This window comes from Anomaloglossus baeobatrachus, chromosome 3, assembly GCF_048569485.1.
Source record: "Anomaloglossus baeobatrachus isolate aAnoBae1 chromosome 3, aAnoBae1.hap1, whole genome shotgun sequence".
NCBI classification, from domain to species: domain Eukaryota; kingdom Metazoa; phylum Chordata; class Amphibia; order Anura; family Aromobatidae; genus Anomaloglossus; species Anomaloglossus baeobatrachus.
In genome coordinates this window covers 630,193,841-630,208,468 of record NC_134355.1, presented here as the reverse complement: position 1 = coordinate 630,208,468, position 14,628 = coordinate 630,193,841, and the positions used below count along the sequence as shown (strand labels likewise).

At 44.6% G+C, this 14,628-nt stretch overlaps 1 protein-coding gene across 1 annotated transcript in view; it reads left to right on the top strand.

Annotated features, from left to right (window-relative positions):
- NBAS (NBAS subunit of NRZ tethering complex) overlaps positions 1–14,628 on the top strand; it is a 1,027,824-nt gene that overhangs the window by 618,576 nt on the left and 394,620 nt on the right. Inside the window, 2 exon segments of the mRNA XM_075341124.1 lie at positions 3,389–3,465; positions 7,403–7,540. Coding sequence (XP_075197239.1) covers positions 3,389–3,465; positions 7,403–7,540 — 215 coding nt within the window.

The following is a 14,628-nucleotide window of genomic DNA, read 5'->3' as shown; positions in this document are numbered from 1 at the left end:
ATCATTGCATTCCTGCCTTAAAAGGAGCAGCTAACATTGTTTTAGTGATTGTTCCATTAACACAGGTGTGGGTGTTGATGAGGACAGGGCTGGCGATCAATCAGTCATGATTAAGTAAGAATGACACCACTGGACACTTTAAAAGGAGGCTGGTGCTTGGTATCATTGTTTCTCTTCAGTTAACCACGGTTATCTCTAAAGAAACACGTGCAGCCATCGTTGCTCTGCACAAAAATGGCCTAACAGGGAAGAGTATCGCAGCTACAAAGATTGTACCTCAGTCAACAATCTATCGCATCATCAAGAACTTCAAGGAGAGAGCTTCCATTGTTGCCAAAAAGGCTCCAGGGCACCCAAGAAGGACCAGCAAACGCCAGGACCGTATCTTAAAACTGTTTCAGCTGCGGGATCGGACTACCAGCAGTGCCGAGCTAGCTCAGCAATGGCAGCAGGCTGGTGTGAGTGCTTCTGCACGCACTGTGAGGCGGAGACTGCTTGAGCAAGGCCTGGTTTCAAGGAGGGCAGCAAAGAAGCCACTTTTATCCAGAAAAAACATCAGTGACCGACTGATATTCTGCAAAAGGTACAGGGAGTGGACTGCTGAGGACTGGGGTAAAGTCATTTTCTCAGATGAATCCCCTTTTCGATTGTTTGGGACATCTGGAAAACATCTTATTAGGAGAAGAAGAGGTGAGCGCTGCCACCAGTCTTGTCTCATGCTAACTGTTAAGCATCCTGAAACCATTCATGTGTGGGGTTGCTTCTCAGCCAAGGGAATCGGCTCACTCACAGTCTTGCCTAAAAACACAGCCATGAATAAAGAATGGTACCAGAATGTCCTCCAAGAGCAACTTCTCCCAACTGTCCAAGAGCAGTTTGGCGCCCAACAATGCCTTTTCTAGCATGATGGAGCACCTTGCCATAAAGCAAAGGTGATCACTAAATGGCTCATGGAACAAAACATAGAGATTTTGGGTCCATGGCCTGGAAACTCCCCAGATCTTAATCCCATTGAGAACTTGTGGGCAATCATCAAGAGATGGGTGGACAAACAAAAACCAACAAATTCTGGAAAAATGCAAGCATTGCTTATGCAAGAATGGACAGCTATCAGTCAGGATTTGGTCCAGAAATTGATTGAGAGCATGCCAGGGAGAATTGCAGAGGTCCTGAAGAAGGGTCAACACTGCAAATATTGACTTGCTGCATTAACTCATTTTAACTGTCAATAGAACCTTTTGGTACTCATAATATGATTGCAATTATATTTATGTATGTGATGTAAACATCAGACAAACACAATTAAAAACCAGAGGGCAACAGATCATGTGAAAATATCATTTTGGTGTCATTCTCAAAACTTTTGGCCATGACTGTAGACTTGAGGAGGGTATAAATGGCTTTTCTCCTTTGCTCGTTGGTAGGAAAATTGTTTCGTAGGTGATCTTTTCGGTAAGTTTTTTCTGTTCCTTTGGGAAACAAGGATCACACTCCTAGATTTCAGTATGCCCATCCTATTTAACACAAGTTAAAGGGGTTTTCCATATTTGTCATGAAAGTCTGTAGTCATTCTGTGAATGCAGATTTGTGAATCCTTATAATATGCAGAATGTGCACTTTCAGGATTCTCTGGCAGGAGGTTATGTGACCTCAGGTATGTGAAATGCATATTTTGGGCCACATTCCAACTAGACGTGCACAACCTTGAGGCCGTACACGACTAGTCGGAATGTGATTGATAGTATGTATATCACATACTTCTAGTCACATAATCATGTGGGCTCATTGCCGACACCGGAGAATCCTAACAACACACACTGTGTGTGCTATGTGAGGATTCAAAAGTCTACAGTCACACAGAGTGACAGTGATTACAGACTGTAGTGCCAAACCTGGACAACCCCTATAAGCCACTTTCAGAGGTATCGGACAGCATTTTTTTCCCCATTTCCTATTGATTACACTTATATGCTGAGATGAGTTTGTATGTTTAGGAGGGGCCTTGGGTGGAAATATATGGTGTATGGCCCCTTGTCTCTTTCCATTGTTTGTATAGTGTGAGATGCAGCATGGCCTTTGGTGATAAACTGTCAAGCTGAGTTGTCAACTATGAGACAACCCCTTCTTAAAACTTTAGTGGTCATAGTAAAATTAAAAGAAAACATATCTTCACCTCCTGCATCAGTGCCTCTCCTTCAAAATGAGCGCGGTCTCTCCCGGTGGTGCAGACATCCAGTCTGATTAAATTGGCTGAATCCAATCACATGACTTCCGGGAGGTGACCATGCTGACATTGGTGCAATGCTGCCAGTCTGGAAGATATAGTAAGTACGTTTCCTTTTTTTTTACATTTATTATGGCCACTTTAGCTTTTAAGAATAATTTCTCACCAGATTTCACGATACAAACTGCATGCATTATAAAATAAACCTCTTAGACCTGGTGAGACTAATGTACTTTGGCAATTAATATAAGATTGACTATAATCCTTTTTGAAAGTTAAAATACAATCTCTGCCCATTTAGCCTGACAACTCCTCAGTGTCCCTCCTCCCTGCAGAGATCTCACACTGCTTGGTATAAGCTGTAGCTGTCGGTCAGGCTGGGTGGATGGGCAGGGACTGAATAAACTGGGACTCATGAGCTCTCCTCTCTCACTTCTTAGCTGGACTGCTAAAATATTAATTTTAATCTCAAAATAATACTGTTGGCCTTACATGCATCATCAAAGTAAAAGCTCCAGTCTCATCAGGTCTATGAGATTTGTTTAATAATACTGTATATGATTAACTCTGTGTGGAATGGTAAAGCTTATTATCAGTTTATTAGGAATAACAGAGGTAAGAAAGGATCCTTTGATACTGATTCGTAGGGGAACAAAAAAGACATGTCAGGAAACCTGGATTGTCCTTTTGAAGGCTGAATAAACCATTTTCGTTGTGTGACTAGTCCGAGACCGGAATAACCTTTTTTGCCTCATATACAATGGCCATAATTATTAAAGAAAATGGGAGCAGTAAAGGATTATTGGCTCATTTGCTTGAATCGCGCCGACCCTGCACTTTTTCTTCCAGAGCAGCCCTCGACGTTGTTCCAGGAGTTGATTTTATTTTATGACCCGCTGATTATCCCACTGAATTGTGTGCGGATGTGTGCCTACAATCTGCCGCAGCATCTGTTTTCTCCTGTTTAGCTGCAATGTGAAATATTTTGCCTAACAATTAACGTAAGGCAGTATTACAGCCCCGGCGCCCGCGATCTGTGCCGTGAATCATACCAACGAGCATTTCATTTAAATTACGCAAATCATTATTGAGTGCGCCATGGAACGAAATCTCCCGTTCATCTATTTACCATCGTTCCCGTGTCTTTCCCCTCTTCTTTTCCAGTTCTGCTGCAGCTGGCGAGCGACACTTTGCCGAATGACATCACGTTGTCTGTTGCGTATCTTCTCGCTCTCCCCCAGGTATGTCTCCATTTATTTTTCTTACCCCCTAATTTCCCTGGTGCGCCTGCGCTATTGGTGTAGAGTCTTAGGGGTACTTTGCACGTTGCGACATCGCTACTGCCATGTCGTCGGTGTCAAATCGAAAGTGACGCACATCCGGCGCCAGTAACGTTGTCGCAACGTGTAAAGTCTAGATGCACCGATAAACGATCGCAAAAGCGTTGAAAATCGGTGATCTGTGTAGTGTCGGTCATTTTCATAATTTCGCTGCAGTGACAGGTACGATGTTGTTCCTCGTTCCTGCGACAGCACACATCGCTGTGGATGAAGCCGCAGGAGCGAGGAACATCTCCTTACTTGCCTCCACCGGCTAAGTTCTTAAAAATATGATCCCCCCCCCCTCACTCTCCCAAAGAAAAACAAAAGTTCAGACCTACAAGGGTGTGCTGACATGCTATTCAAAGCCCACTGCCCAGCGTCATCACCAACGCTGACGTACATACCTGTCCGCTGCTGCAGCTTCAGTCGCCAGGTACTGCGCATGATCAGATGTCCCCGGCACATCCCGTCATGTGCACTAGACCTCTCTGAAGCCGGGACGCTTGTAATCGACTTCGTAGTGCACGTGAATGGAAGTGCGGTGACCTGATCATGCGCATTGCCGGTGTCTGAGGCTGCAGCAATGGACAGGTACGTGCATCACCGATGGTGATGATGCTGGGCAATAGGCTTTGAATAGCATGTTAGCACACCCTTGTGGGCATAGTAACATGCTAAGAGGGCGGATTGCATGCAGGAATGAACACCCTTGCGACTAGTCCCTGGACTCATTAGCATATCATATGGGATCTTTACAAATACTTTTTCTAAAGATCTCTTTATCTATGCTACTAGATACAAAGACGGTTAGGCAGGGATTAGCATACACACCCAGAACTGATCATGGTTCTGGGTACATATTGTACCTGACAGGTTCCCTTTGACATCACATCTTGAAATTCCAGTCTGATAGAGACCTTGCTGATGCAGTATAACTACCCTGTGCCTTCTTTCTGTACTCAGCCTCACCATGGTGTATGACCTCTGATGTTGATAAAGGGGGCATAATTTGAGGGGATGCAATATAAGTTATGCATCCACGTCTTAAACCAGTCTGCATTCCAAATCATGAGTCATTTGTCAGTTGCATGCATGCTATTCGTCCACACAGATCAGAGATGACCACGGATCTGGGTAGGTAATAAGACTGGTTTAATTACGGAAGTTCAGATACATTTATAGAAATCAGTTGGTTAGGAGCCAGTAATAAAACGGGTAAACGGCAAAAAGAGCTTATTCTGACATATGTATGTAGATGTGTTTCATCATTTTATGTTAAGCTAAGTTTTTTGTGTTTCCTCACTCTACCAACCAACCTACACCCGACATCTCAATTACCTTCGATGATTTCATCATTACTCCCAAGCAGCATGCTCGCTGTCTTGGGGTCATATTTGACTCAGAACTCTCCTTCATTCCCCATATACAATCACTCACTCGCACATGTCACCTGCATCTCAAAAACATCTCCAGAATCCGACCATTTCTTACTTTCGAAACTGCAAAAACCCTTACTGTTGATCTTATTCATTCCCACCTGGATTACTGCAACTCTTTATTGATTGGTCTCCCTCGGACCAAACTCTCCCCTCTCCAATCCATCTTGAATGCAGCAGCCAGGGTCATATTCCTGTCTAGCCACTTCACCGATGCCTCCACCTTGTGCCAGTCACTACACTGGCTACCTATCAGCTACAGAATACAATACAAACTCCTATCCCTCACCCACAAAGCTCTCCACAGCTCTGCACCACCATATATCTCATCCCTCATCTCTGTCTATCATCCTACCTGATCCCTTCGTTCCGCAAATGATCTTAGACTAACATCCTCCATAATACGAACCTCACACCTCCGTCTCCAAGACTTTTCTCATGCCGCGCCAGTTTTCTGGAATGCATTACCCCAAAGAATGTGACTAATATCCAGCTCCTAAGTTTTTAAGCGCACATTAAAAACACATCTCTTCAGACAAGCTTATCATAATAACTTACTAACCTAACTCTCCCCCGTCCCACCTTCTAAATGCTACTCGTAACCTTCTCTCTCCTATTTCTGTCCTCACATCCTACATACAACCAATAGCGCATAAGGGCACCTAAAAGTTTACTGTCTAAAGACCAGATTATTCATCTTTATATGTAACCAATAAACTAGCATAACGATTGCTGGCCACAAGTGTGCTTCAACTTTTGTGTCCCCCTCTTTCCCCATAGATTGTAAGCTTTCAAGCAGGGCCCTCATTCCTACTGTAGCTGTTGAATTATGTACAGTGGAACCTTGGTTAACGAGAACAATCCGTTCTCGGAGTGTGCTTGTTAACCACGTTACTCGTTCAGCAAAGCAAGATTTCCCATAGGAAATCATTGCAATGCAGACAATTTGTTCCACAACTTGTTACATGTCCCATTCTGGTCCCCTATTCTGTCATTCCACACATGCACAAACACGCACAAGCACGCACACACACATTATGCTCACCTTACCTTCCGTTCCATCGCCGGTCTCCTGGGACTTGATGTTCTCTGGTACTTGATGTGTACCGGGTAACCATCACGATGAGGGAGGACCTTCCGCTGCCAGAGCGCTGACGTCAAAGGCAGTAGCTGCTTGCCTCTGATTGGCCAGCGCACTGCCTTTTGAGTAGTGGCTGACAGCAGAAATTCCTGCCTCGTCACGGTGCTTGCCGAATGCCGATACACATCCTATACCGGCGAACTACAGGACCCAGGAGGCCGACGATGGAACGGAAGGTACACACATTATGCTCACCTTACTTTCCATTCCATCACCGGCGTCATGGTTCTTGTAGTTCACCGCGAGGATTCCTCCCTCGTCGTGATGTACCGGCGAACTACAAGAACCATGAGGCCGGCGATGGAACGGAAGGTAAGGTGAGCATAATACTGTATGTGTGTGCGTGCGTGTTTTTTTGTGTGTTTTGTGCGGGCTTGTGTGTGTTTGTGTGGACTACAAGAGCGGGTCAGAGCGCGGTGGATGTATGGAACCGGAAGTGTGTGCGGTGAGGATTTTGCTCGTACAGCAAAGCTTTCTCGTAAACCGAGTTACAAATTTACAGCAAGCTTTGCTCGTTAGGCAAAATACTCGCTAACTGGGTTACTCGTTAAGCGAGATTCCACTGTACTATTTTGTTTTGTTTTTGTCTATATAAGCCCCCACCTCATTGTAAAGCGCTGCGGAATATGTTGGCGCTATATAAATAAACTTTATTATTATTATTATGCGAAGTCAGCATGAATTGCGTGAGTCCCGTGATGATCTGTTACTTATACACCTTACTAGTTCTACAAATTCCCTAACTTAGTGTGAGTGTACCTAGAAGAATCGATGCTGTATTGTAGGCAAGGAGCGGTCACACCACACATTGATTTGATTTAGATTCCCTTTTATTCATTCACTTTGCATTTTATAAAATGATAAAAAATAAACTATCAATACTTTTTGTTTCCTTTAAACATTCTTACTTATCACTATTTTTTTCCAAGCCGATATAAAACTTTTGCACAGCACTATAGGACGCCGGACATAGTGCGAGACATTTTATACTCTGTCCTGGTGATGCATCATGCTGTGCCTGTTTGGCCGCGTGGCACTTGGTTCGCCGCTTTATCCCTTTACTGTGATGTGAAATCACGTCCCTAAGTGAAATTGATAAGCAGCGTAATTATTTAAAGATTATGTAAAAGAGGCATTAATTAGCCGAGCCGCAGTCTCTGTTGTAACCCATCGGCTGCACGGAGCATTGCCGCCGCTCCATCGTCCGAGGCTGTAAATCAGAGGCTCGTCGTGTGTTTTCTTTAGCCAAGTCAATTCTATCTCACTCATTTTTTCATAGGTGCTCGATGCCAACAAATGCTTTGAAAAGCAATCGCATTCGGCTCTGACGCTCCAGCTGGCGGCTTATTACTACAGCCTGCAGATCTATGCCCATTTGGCACCATGCTTCAAGGACAAGTGCCATCCTCTCTACAGGGTAAGCTCTCATGAAGGTCTGCTTCTGCTCCGTTCCACCGCTCAGGTGATCCGCGAGAAAAGCTCACAACATAAGTTATATCTAATTAAAAAGCTTATTCTCATCACATCACCGAATATTTAGGTTAAACTCGAAAAATTCATTATTTGCCGTGAAATAAGACTGCATTTGTCTCTTTACTACTCAATATTTTGTATTTGTTTTTTTGTGCTTCTGGGATTTTTTTTTTTATCATAGCATAAAACTTTATACACCTTCTCACAGAATTTTTATTTTATTGTTCATTTGCTTCCTATTGTCCATTGCATTAAGGCCTCCTTCACACATCCGTGTCTCCAGTATGTGTTTGGTCCGTTTCCTCACGTGCCAGAGACACGGGCACATGTAGACCCATTAAAATCAATGGGTCTGTGCTCATGTCCATGTTTTGTCATGGACCGTGTGTCCATGTGGAGCATACGTGTGCCCATGTGTCCATGTGGAGCATATGTGTGCCCATGTGCTCCACATGTAGACATGTCCATTTTTCTCCGGCAACACAGGTGTCACACGGACCGCACGGATGTGATCCGTGTGACACGCACCGGAGAAAACACACATGTCTCTGAATTAAAAGGAATTTATATACTCCCCTTCTCCAGCCCTGGAATCTGTTGCTGCTGGCACTTGCTTCCGACCCCGCTTATTATGCTCATCGCATATTCACTCCACTGCGGGCCGGATGCAGCAGCAGCGGGGACTCGGGTAGGACTGGAGACCGTAGATCAGAACCACGGATAGCAATGCCAGGGACAGGTGAGCAGAAAGAACACACGTGTGCCATAAACACGGCACATGGAGGGCAATACGCACCTTTGACACGTCCGTGAAAAACGTGTGTGATTTTCACGGACGTGTGGAAGAGGCCTAACAAAGTGTCTCATTTTCAGCCGCAGTATGTCTGTAAGTTTTCTTTTATCTAGCTGAATGATCTGCAGAACTGATATAAATCCATCACAGCTTCTAGTTCTGTTGGCTCTCTGCTCACTTCTAAATGCTAAAGTAGCAGTGAGCCACTGCTTTTACACAGGTCACCATAGAGTACATAGGGGAGAAAGTATGTACAGTCTCTGGGAGGGTGGAGACAATAGGCTGTATATAAGAAATAAGGAATATGAAAACTAAAAATATTGCAGGTTAGAAGCTTTGCTGATATAAAAGATAATAAAGACAACATCACCTTGTATATACACAGAGTTCACATCCAGCCTGTATTCCTGAGAGAGACACTCCCAGAAAAGAAAATTCTGAATCTTCCACCAGGCTGCATAGTGTTTATAGAGTTTAAAAGTGACTGAAAAAAAAATTAAATTGCAGACTTAGTGTAATTTTATTAACTATGGCTAACCAATAGCACATGTAAAAATCATTGTTAAAGGAATCCATAGTCTGTAAAGAATTGATAGGGAAGGCTTTTTCTAAATACCTTGTTCAACCAATTCTGCATGTGAGTGACGCTATTGCGGTCCGCTCATCCCCATGAAATGAACCCCCAGATCTCTGTGACCTCTGAGATCCAGTGATGTCAGGTCAACTTCCAGTTGACCTGACATCACCAAAGCGGGTCCCAGTCTCCCTGAATGAATGGGCTGTGGGCGGTGTTTCACTGCTCGTCACAGCCCAGCATCGCTCCTGTTCGCGGTGCTCTGCAGTGAAGGAGTGCACGCGATCGAGATGCTGCGCTGTGACGCCTCGCTGTGATGAGCGGTGAAACGCCACCCACAGCCCAGTCACTCAGTGAGACTGGGGCCGGCCCTGGTGATGTCGGGTCAACTGAAAGTTGACATAACCTCACCGGATCTCAGAGGTCACGCAGCCCGGGGGGGGTCACTTCATGGGGATGAGCAAAACACAATAGCGCCGCTCACAGACAGAATTGGTTGAACAAGGTATTTCAAAAAAGCATTCCCTATCAGTTTTACAGGGCTGTGGCCACTACTGCAGAGGAGTGAACCACCCCTTTAAATTCATTATACTGCCATTTTTTTAAAAATCAGGCCTCTACATAGTTAGGAAAAATAGCCGAACCCTTGGTATTTTTTAAAGTGTCCCAGGAGCCGTTTTTCAACACGACAAGGCCAGACTGTATGTTACTCATGTTACTTTGAGCAGCCTATGTGGCCCAAACGTTCTACTGTGGATTACAGCGTCTCCGGACTTGTCTCCCATCGAACATATCTGGGATATGGTTTGTTGTCAATTGCATGGGGAGCTGCCAGCAGTGGATCTTGATGATTTGTGTTCTCCATTCATTAGTAGGGTTTTTCACCATGAGACCACTACCAATCCAGATTCAGCAGTATGATTTTGTCACTGTTTCCCTGCACAGCCGCACTGATCTGTTTTTTTCATTACATGTGGCCTGTGCACCTGCACCTGGCCACTGTGCACCTGCACAGTGCATGGCATGGTAGCCGGTGCAGGTAAAGACTACCATAGCTCTGCATCAGCTCTGCAGCCTCCTTACTCTCAGGACCAGTGGTGGTCCCAGAGGTCAGACCCCACTAATCATAAGGATCCTGGCGACATACCAGCAAATTTATAAAATGAGTGTACCTGTTTAGAAATCCGTCCAGACTCATCTTACATTACGTACTTTGTGCAGACGATATTAGGTGACACTTCTTGATAGCCTCTTGAAATGTACTTTGTGCTTTCTCCTGTCAGTGGCTTCCATATGGCGGCTCCCACTCACTAATATATGCAAATATGCAAATAAGTAATGTCATCTGTGGACGATGACAAATATCGGGCAGAAATACCAGCACAGGTTCTTACAAATATCAAAAGAATCATCCAAAAAATTCATCAGAGAGGAATAAACTGGGATAAAATTCACACCATGTCATATCCGAAAAATAACAATGGTTGTATATACTACAAGAAGTGATAAAGAAGAGCAAAAAGCGGACAATAGATAATGTCTATCTATCTATATCTATCCTATCCCTCTATCTATCCCTCTATCTATCCCTCTATCTATCCCTCTATCTATCCCTCTATCTATCCCTCTATCTATCCCTCTATCTATCCCTCTATCTATCCCTCTATCTATCCCTCTATCTATCCCTCTATCTATCCTTATTGGAGGCAGGACACCAATTGGAAAGAGTAAAAAAAGATTACTGTTAATTGCCAAATATTGTGTGGTTTTGGGTCATGGCTTGAACCTTTCTCAAATAATCTAGGGGAGGAATGGCTCTTTAAAAAAAGAACTGAGAAAATAATAATAATAAATAAAATAAAAAAAAAAATAAATATATATATATATATATATATATATATATATATATATATATATACATATAATTTTTTTATTATTATTTTCTGAGTTATTTTTTTAACGAGCCGTTCCGTTGACGTTTTCTTTATATATATATATATATATATATATATATATATATATATATATATATAACACACACACACACACACACACACACACACCGTATTTTTCGCTTTATAAGACGCATTTGGGGGAAAGTAGGGGGTGCATCTTATAGTCCGAATATACGGGAGGGGGGTGTATATATATATATATATATATATATATATATATATATATATATATATATATATATATACACACATACACAGAGTCCAGTGGAGGTGCGGGCAGCTCTGAAGCGGTGCTGGGGGCTGGTGGGGGCAGGTGAAGCTGCGGGCGGCAACGTTAGATCTCCTGCTCATATAATATGCACAGCCGCTGACCATCACTGTGGTGCTGAAACTGCATCGCGCTGATAGGCTGGGGCAGCGGGGCATATTACATCTGCCTGTGCTTACCTTTGATCGCACTTGCCCCCTCCCCCTGTGTTAGATATGGCCCCCATGCTGCTGCCCATAGTAAAATAATAAACTCTTTACTCACCTCCTCCAGCGTGTCTGCCCGGTCTCCCTCCTGCCGCTCTGATCAGGCACGCAGAGATCTCATGACCGACACTAGAACCATGAAGTAGGGATTGCAGGGGACAGGAGGAGCTCAACCCCGAGGAGGGGGACACGAGACAAGACAGTGCTGCAGAAGGTAAGGAAAGAGTTTATTTTACTAAAAGCAGCAACATGGGAGCGATATCTAACAGAGGGTGATGTGTGCCTGCCACAGTGGGCCTGTGTGCCTGCCACAGTGGGCCTGTGTGCCTACCACAGTGGGCCTGTGTGCCTGCCACAGTGGGCCTGTGTGCCTGCCACAAGGGGCCGTGTGCAGCAATAGGGGGCCTGTGTGCCAGCATAGGGGAAATGTGGCATCACTGGGGACGTGTTCAATATAAGGTGGCCATATCCACATTAAGGGGGCTAATTTTAGGATGAGGGGGCTATGAGGGACATATACCCTATATTATTTGTTAGACGGTCACTGGCATTATAAGACGGACCCCATTTATTAAAAAATTCTCTATTTCTTCACCAAATTTGGGGGTGCGTCTTATAAAGTGAAAAATACGGTGTGTGTGTGTGTGTATATATATATATATATATATATATAATGTAATGTGTATATATATAATGTATATGTACCACATAAGTGAGTGCACCCCTTACATTTTTGTAAACACTTTACTATATCTTCTCTTGGGACCACACTGAAGATATGACTCTGTGATACAATGTACAGTAGTCGGTGTGCGGCTTGTATAACAGGGTAAATTTGGTGCCCTCTAAATAACTCAACACAGCCAATATTGTCAAAATTGCTGGCAACATAAGTTAGTATACCCCAAATGAAAATAGCCAAATTTTATTTAATTTTAAGTGTCAATATTTTGTGTGGTCACCATAATTTCAAGCATGGCCTTAGCGCTCTTTGGCATGGAGGTCACTAGCGCATCACAGGAGCCAGTGGATCCTCTTACATCCTGCATGACGCTATCATGGAGCTGGTGGATGTTAGAGACCTTGCGCTCTTCCACCTTCTGTTTGAGGAGGCCCCACAGATGCTGCTTAGGATTTAGCTCTGGAGACGCTTGGCCAGACCACCACCTTTACCCTCAGTTTCTTTAGCAAGGCAGTGCGCTTGGAGCCATTATCATGTTGGAATACTGTTTTGTGACACAGTACATTTTGGCATTCATGGTTCCCTTAATGATCTGTAGCTCCTCATAGCTGGCTGTACTCATGCAGTCCCAAAACCATGACTTTGCTACCACCATGCTTGACTGTAGGCAGGACACACTTGTCTTTATACTCTTCACCTTGTAGTGCCACACACACTTTTCACCATATGAACCAAATAAGTTTATTTTGCTCTCATCAGACCACAGGACATGGTTCCAGTATTAATGCCCTTTTTCTGCTTGTCTTCAGCAAACTGTGGGCTTTCTCGTGCATCATCTTTAGCAGAGTTCTTCTTGCTTGGACAACAGCCATGCAGACTGATTTGCTGGAAAGTTTGGCGTTTGGTCTGACCACTGACAGGTGGACCCCCCCACCCCTGTAACCCGTCCTGCAATGCTGGTAGCACTCATACAGTTGTTTTGAAACGACAACCATTGGATATAATGCTGACATCAACTTTTTTGGTTGGCCATAGTGAGGCCTGTTCTGAGTGGGACCTGTGTTGTTAAACCGCTGATGGTCTTGGCCACCGTGCTGCAGCTCAGTGTCAGGGTGTTGACAATCTTCTTATACCTTAGGCCAGCTTTATGTAGAGGAACAATTCTTATTTCAGATGCTCAGAGAGTTATTTACTATGAGGAGCCATGCTGAACTTCCAGTGACCAGTATAAGAGAGTGTGTGTGAGCGATAACACCAAATGTAACACACCTACTCCACATTCCCTCCTGAGACCTTGTAACATTAATGAGTCACATGACACCGGAGAGGGAAAATGGCTAATCGCGATACTAACCTCAGTTGTTGCGTGGAGCTGACCGGAGCGGCGGTGAGTAGCGCGATCAGCTGAGCTGTCACTGAGGTTACCCGCGGCCACCGCTGCATCCACCGCTGGATCCAGGTAACCTCAGTGACAGCTCAGCCGATCACGCGGCTCTCTTCATTTGCTGCGTGGAGGTGACAGGAGCGGCGGTTTCTTCTGCTGCTCCGGTCACCTTCATGCAGCAGAGCTGGAAGCGACGCTGGACCATCCTGGATTCCGCCGGACATGGAGGGATTTTTGGGGCTGATTAAAGTGGTGAACCAGGGAATGTGTTTGTGTTTTTTATTTCTAATAAAGGATTTTTCAGTTGTGTCTGTTTATTTACTGTAATTTACAGATTAATCATGGAAGGAATCTCGGGGAGACGCCTGCCATGATTAATCTAGGACTTATTGGCAGCTATGGGCTGCCAATAACTCCTTATTACCCCGATTTGCCAACGCACCAGGGCAAATCGGCAAGAGCCGGGTACAGTCCCAGAACTGTCGCATATAATGTATGCGGCCATTCTGGGCGGCTGCTGACTGATATTGTTAGGCTGGGGGGATCCCCATAATGTGGAGCTCCCCATCCTGAGAATACCAGCCTTCAGCCGTATGGCTTTATCTGGCTGGTATTAAATTTGGGGAGAACCGCACGCCGTTTTTTAAAATTATTTATTTATTTCTATACTCCATAGTAACACGCCCACCGGCTGCTGTGATTGGGTGCAGTGAGACAGCTGTCACTCAGCGTGGGGGCGTGTTTCACTGCAACCAATCATAGGCGCCGGTGGGCGGGGAAAGCAGGGAATACGAGATTGTTTAATGAGCGGCCGGCTTTTTCAAATTAGAAAAAGCCGCCGGAGCAGTGTGAACGCCGTGCAGCGCCGGTGATCGGTGAGTATGAGAGAGGGGGGGACACTTCAGTCACTCGGGGGATTAGTGGTCACCAGTGAATCCTTCACAGGTGACCGCTAATCAGTACACGGCACACAGACAGAGTTCTCCCGAGTTCATTCTCATCCCACTACTCTGTCTTCCGACATGTAGTAACAACATTTTGCATCACACATGGACATTTCTCGGAAGATCAAATAACACGCACGTGTGCCTTTAAACATAAAAAAACATATGTGCACGTTTGGTCGTATCTCCGGTATGTACGGAAACGGACCAAACACGCACGTTTTAA